Source organism: Myotis brandtii, unplaced genomic scaffold (genome assembly GCF_000412655.1).
Source record: "Myotis brandtii unplaced genomic scaffold, ASM41265v1 scaffold534, whole genome shotgun sequence".
NCBI lineage: Eukaryota > Metazoa > Chordata > Mammalia > Chiroptera > Vespertilionidae > Myotis > Myotis brandtii.
The window spans coordinates 104,529-110,983 of NW_005369961.1; the positions used below are offsets into that span (position 1 = coordinate 104,529).

The 6,455-nt window shown below is 41.3% G+C and overlaps 1 protein-coding gene across 1 annotated transcript; it reads right to left on the reverse strand.

The window, feature by feature from the left end:
• Positions 1 to 3,135: 3,135 nt before the first annotated feature.
• LOC102252829 (olfactory receptor 7A17) lies at positions 3,136 to 4,104 on the reverse strand. The gene has a single exon (XM_014549041.1). It carries the CDS (start codon positions 4,102 to 4,104, stop codon positions 3,136 to 3,138), a length of 969 nt encoding a protein of 322 aa, XP_014404527.1.
• Between the last annotated feature and the right edge of the window lie 2,351 nt (positions 4,105 to 6,455).

Below are 6,455 nucleotides of genomic sequence, written 5' to 3' on the forward strand. Positions count from 1 at the left end.
TCCACGTAGGGAGGGAGAAAGGGTCCCACTGAGTTCCTTTTCCCTATGGCTTATAAAGGCTGCAGATCCTGGTGCCTTGGTATCCCCTCTGATTGGTCACTATTCCCTTTCTGGTTACTATAGTAACTCCTGGGCTCAAAGATCAAACCTCACGTGGGACATGTGAAGTTCTTCCCCCCTCCTTCCTTATTGTTTTCCTATTCCCTTTGGGCTTTCTTCTTCTCCCTTTGGATGAAGGGCTTCCTTCCCTTTATTTTGTAAATATAGACCTTTTGCTGTTCCCAGATCCCTCATTCTATGGAAATGTGCCTGTTGCAGCTTTTCAGCTTCCTACTCTATAAATATACCTTCTGCTGCTCTGCAGCCCTGTGCTTCCCCTATGGTCCCCTTAATTTCTAAAATTTCCAAAACCTGTCTTTTTCACCCCCCAAAATTCCTGTTTCAGTTAGATTAAAAATTCTAGTGATGTATACTCTCAGATCAAAAGCACAGGGAGCTGAGACACACCAGATAATGGTGGGAAATAATTCTTTTTTAAAAAAAATTCTTTATTGGTTAATGTATTACATATGTGTCCTTATCCCCCCATTACCCCCCCCATCCCCTCACTCATGCCCTCACCCCCCTGTTGTCTGTGTCCATTGGTTAGGCTTATATGCATGCATACACATACTTTGGTTGATCTCTCCCCCTTACCCCCACCCTCCCCTACCTTCCCTCTAAGGTTTGACGGTCTGATAGAAAGGATATATGCACCCCTATGTTCATAGCAGCACAATTCACCATAGCCAAGATTTGGAAACAGCCTAAGTGCCCATCAGCAGATGAGTGGATTAGAAAACTGTGGTACATCTACACAATGGAATACTAAACTGCGGTAAAAAAGAAGGAGTTCTTACCATTTGCAACAGCATGAAAATAATTCTTATTACTGGGAAGAAATCAAGGTTTAAGATATAAATATCAGAACTGTGATATTAAATTAAGGCAATTCACATTTGATAAGCTATTTTTACCATAAACGGTAAGGTCAACACAGACATATATGTCTTAAACATCACATTATGGTTGATGAAAGACGTGCAATACAGATGCACAAAACATCATGAAAGAGATTTAGAAATATAATGTAGTGACTCATGATGAGCCCAGAAGAGATCAAAACAACTTCCCACCATACAATCCCATTTGATTATAAAGCCATTATATTAAAACAAGTGCCTTTAGGATGGCTTGTTATATAGCAATAGCTAACTGATACAATAATAAACAGAGATAAATCATAATAATATACCTCTCCCCATTCTAGGCATTTGTACAGATATTTGAAGATAGCATTCATGATTACTTTAGTATTGAAGTTTTTTTCAGATAATTGTATTAAGTAGTAACTCCATTGAGGTTCACTTGCAGGTAACCAGGGAAGCTGGGAGGACATGCCCCTTTTCACAAAAGTTGGTACCTGAACCACATGAGTGGACAGGAACTCAAACTCTCTAATTGGTTATCCTTTCATCATATAATGAATAATAATGATCTTGTTATTCACTGCCCATTTTATGGTTATGACAAAATTTAGAAAAGAAGAGATATTTCATTTAGAGCCTTAGAGTCATATCAGTACTCAGCACTGTCAGTTTTAAAGTAGAAACAGGAAGCTAAGTCAAGAGAGAAACCATAAACATAGTAACCAATCCTTCACCTCAACGAAAAAGAAAAGAACCCTTGTCTTTGTCTGATATATTTCACTTAACATATTACCTTCTGGATTCACCCATGTTGTTGCAAATTTCATTCTTTTCAAGGCTGAGTAATATTCCATTGTGTATATGTACCACTTCTTCTTTATCAGTTAATCTATTGATGGACACATAGGTTGCTTCCATATCTTGACTATTGTAAACAATGCTGCAATGAACATAGGGGTGCATGTATCTTTTATTATAGATGTCTTTTTATTTCTTCAGATAAATACCCAGAAGTGGGATTCAGAAGGTTATAGAAATGTATAATCATACTATTGTATACCTGAAACTAATATAATATAGTATATAATCTATAATTTAAAAAATTAAAAGCCCTTGTACATGGACACCAATTTTCCATACTTCAATGAATACCAGTAGATGTACAGTATGGAAAAGAAAAACTTTTATAGTAATAAAATATGTGATTAAAAATTTTGCTTCCTCATTTTTGAAGTCATCCCTGACTCTAAGACCATATTAGGTCAATCTATTTATTCAAATGTGCCTTTCAATGTAGACCCCACCTGCAATTATATGTTTGATCATCAATTTTTGTCAGTGCCTATAGGGGACACGAGGCCGAATTAAAAAATGCACTAAGAGACCAGTTACAAAACTCAGTAGCATAGCTCTGGCTGGTGTGGCTCAGTTGGTTGGGGAGTTGTCCATACATCAAAAGGTTGCAGATTTGACTTCTGTTCGGGGGTGTATGGGAGGCAACCGATGGATGTTTGTCTCTCACATTGATATTTCTCTCTCATATTTCTCTCTCTCTCTCTCTCTCTCTCTCTCTCTCCCTCGCTCCCCCCTCTCTCTCAAATAAATAAAAACATATCCTTGGGTGAGGATTAAAAAAACCACAATGTAGCAGCATGTTAGAGTTGACATTATCAGGAAGAGCAGTTAAGTTGGTGATAATGATGTAGAAAAGAATGACAGACCCAAATGTCACTTTGTTTTCAAATTTTCTTCTGCAATAAAATTACATAAGTGGCCTTAATTGCCACGTGTAGTTTTGTTTCCATGTGAGTAATACAACGTCTTTCAGGAAAACTATAGAAAATTTACTAGGGAGTTAGATGTCATTTCAGAGAAAAATATTTTTAATAAATGCAATTTGTTCTACAAAAGAAATGTACATTTCCAAATATTCCTCAATCAAGGTGGGGAAACACGTGGGGAGGCTAGGAAAATAAAAATTAAAAAGTGGAAAACTGTACAGATATCAGACAGAGCAGAAAGCTCGATCAAGGGAGTTACGAAATTGTATCGGGAATTTAAAATCAAATAAATGGAAATTTCAGGCATGAAATAGAGGGAGCAAGTGCGTTTTCCAATCTGATCAAAGAATAGCAATTTCTGGCTCTTAATGTTTGCAGCCCTGTAATCATGGGCACTTTTTCAGCCCCAGGATGATTGGTCTTTTTATAACTACCACCCCAACGAATCTTTTCAGGGCCCTCTTTATGTCTTTGTTCCTGAGACTGTAGATAAAGGGGTTCAGCATGGGTGTGACCACAGTGTACATCACTGAGGCTGTTGCACTTGAGTGTGAGGTGTGGGCAGCAGCAGAGCTAAAGTACACTCCTGCACTTGTACCATAAAATAAGGAGACAATGGAGAGGTGAGATGCACAGGTAGAAAATGCCTTATACTTCCCCTCAGTTGATGAGATTGCACATATGGAGGACACTATCTTAGAGTAAGAGTAAATGATACCGGCCAGGGGACAACCACCCATCAGCCCAACTCCAAAATACATCACCATGTTATTAAGAAAGGTGTCAGAACAGGCAAGTTGGACCACCTGTTTAAGTTCACAGAAAAAGTGGTGGATTTCCAAGTTTGGACAGAAAGACAGCCTCAATACCACTAAACTTTGTAACAGGGAATTCAGGATACACATGATCCAGGGCACCAGAACCAGAAGTCCACAGAGCCGGGGGTTCATGATGACTGTGTAGTGCAGGGGGTGACAGATGGCCACAAAGCGGTCATAGGCCATCACGGTCAAGAGGAGGACGTCCAACCCTGCAAAGAGTATGAAAAAATACATCTGTGTGATGCAGTCTTCATAGGTGATGACTTTGCTCTGTGTCTGGATGTTCCACAGCATCTTTGGGACGGTGGTGGAGGTGAAACAGATGTCTACCAAGGACAGGTTGGAGAGGAAGAAGTACATGGGTGTGTGGAGGTGGGAGTCTGAGCTGACGGCCAGGATGATGAGCAGGTTTCCCAACACAGTGATTAGGTACATGGAGAGGAAAAGCCCAAATATGAGGGGCTGCAGTGCTGGTTCCTCTGAAAGTCCCAGAAGAACAAATTCTGAAGTTCGTGTATCATTGCCTTGTACCATGTGGTGGTGGTCATAACTAGGAAGAAAAACAATATTAATTTTACACATGTGGGTATTAACATAGTGAAATGCTAGAATTTTTTTATGTTTTTCAGTTAAAAAATTGTATATTATATTTATATTGATCATATCCCCTTTAAGGGATCTGCTGGGACAACTGTGATTAGGAATTCTTGTCCTCCACTCAGCTTTCCCCCAAGAGGTCATGTAATATACAGTCTTAATGGAAAATTCTTTTATGCATTTGAGGAATTTATGTTGAGTACTGACTATCTTCTGTAAGAGAATAGAATGCTGAGAAATAGTTTTCTACACTCCAATGATGAAGAAAGGATATAAATTGCCAAATAGAAAAACATATGCTGTGTCAGATAGTGACAGATGCTATGAAAAAGAAAAGCAGGCATAAAATAGAGTGAATGGAGGTGTTGTATTTTACTGAAAGCTCAGAAAGACCTGCAAAGAGACATTTCAGCAGCCCTAGAGGAAGACAAAGTGGGAGTCAGGAAGTTATCTGGGGGAAGCGTGTGCCCTGCTGTGGGAAGAATCAGTGCAAAGACCCAGAGGGTGGCATTTGTTTCAGATACTCAAGGCTCTTTTTAAAAAATTAAATTTATTGCAGCGCATTGGTTAATAAATTATATGGATTTCAAGTGCACAATTCTATGACCCATCATCTGTTTATTGCTTTGTGTGCCCACTATCCAAAGCCAAATCTTCCATCACCATGTATTTGACCCCCTTAACCCTTTACTAGCCCCCCATCCACACACCCCTATTCTCTCTGGTAACCACCACACTGTTGTCTGTGTCTATGAGTTTTTATTTTTCCTGTTTGTCCATTTGTTGCTTTCAGTTTTATATCCCACACTAGAGGCCTGGTGCACAAAATTCGTGCACAGGGTGGGGGGTGAAGGGTGGGGAGGTCCCTCAGCCTGACCTACACCTTCTCCAATTCGGGATCCCTCAGGGGATGTGCTACTGACCGCATTGGTTAATAAATTATATGGGGTTCAAGTGCACAATTCCATGGTCCATCATCTGTTTATTGCGCTGTGTGCCCACCACCCAAAGCCAAATCTCCTTCCATCACCATGTATTTGACCCCCTTAACCCTTTACTAGCCCCCCATCCACACACCCCTATTCTCTCTGGTAACCACCACACTGTTGTCTGTGTCTATGAGTTTTTATTTTTCCTGTTTGTCCATTTGTTGCTTTCAGTTTTATATCCCACACTAGAGGCCTGGTGCACAAAATTCGTGCACAGGGTGGGGGGTGAAGGGTGGGGAGGTCCCTCAGCCTGACCTACACCTTCTCCAATTCGGGATCCCTCAGGGGATGTGCTACTGACAGCTTGGGCCCACTCCCCATGGTTCTCTGCTCTCTGCGGGGCCTGCCTGCTCCACACCACTGGGATGGGCAAGCAGGCCCTGCTGGGTGCTGCCTGCAGGCCCCGCTTGCCTGCTTGCAGGTCACCATGGCAACCGCCCAGCAGGCCCTGCTGGGTGCTGCCTGCTGCCCGATTGCCTGCTCCCCGGTCTCTGCAGCGACCACCCAGCAGGCCCTGCTGGGTGCTGCCTGCAGCCCCACTTGCCTGCTCAAAGGTCACCACAGCAACCGCTCAGCAGGCCCTGCTGGATGCTGCCTGCGGGCCCGATGGCCTGCTGGGCTCACTTTGCCGGGGTGACTCCTCCAGCGTCCTGCCCAGCCTCTGTGGGCGCCACCATATTTGTTGTGGAGTGATGGTTAATTTGCATATTACTCTTTTATTAGATAGGATATGAGTGAAATCACATGGTTCTTGGGAAGCCAGAGTGTGAAGGGGAATGAGCAAGAGGGAGAGTGATGAGAGAGAGCGTCAGAGAATGTGGGGGAAGAATGTGGCCTCGCTGCTGCTGAAATCAAGACAGAGGTAGTCCTTCGCCTACATGTCATTCATTTCCTTTTTAACTTTTATTTCAAAGGATTCCTGTGAATAGAAATGTTTTTTCCCCCTCTGTATTTCCATCTGTTGGCTAAGATTGTAGTGTCTTTATTTTAAAAATATTTTATTTATTTATTTTTAAATCCTCACCCAAATCAGAGAATGTGGGGGAAGAATGTGGCCTCACTGCTGCTGCTGAAATCAAGACAGAAGTAGTCCCTCGCCTACATGTCATTCATTTTCTTTTTAACTTTTAATTCAAAGGATTCCTGTGAATAGAAATGTTTTTTTCCCCTGTATTTCCATCTGTTGGTTAAGATTGTAGTGTCTTTATTTTTAAAATATTTTATTTATTTATTTTTAAATCCTCACCCAAGGATGTGCTTTTTATTGATTTTTTTTTTTTTTTAGAGAGACAGGAAGGG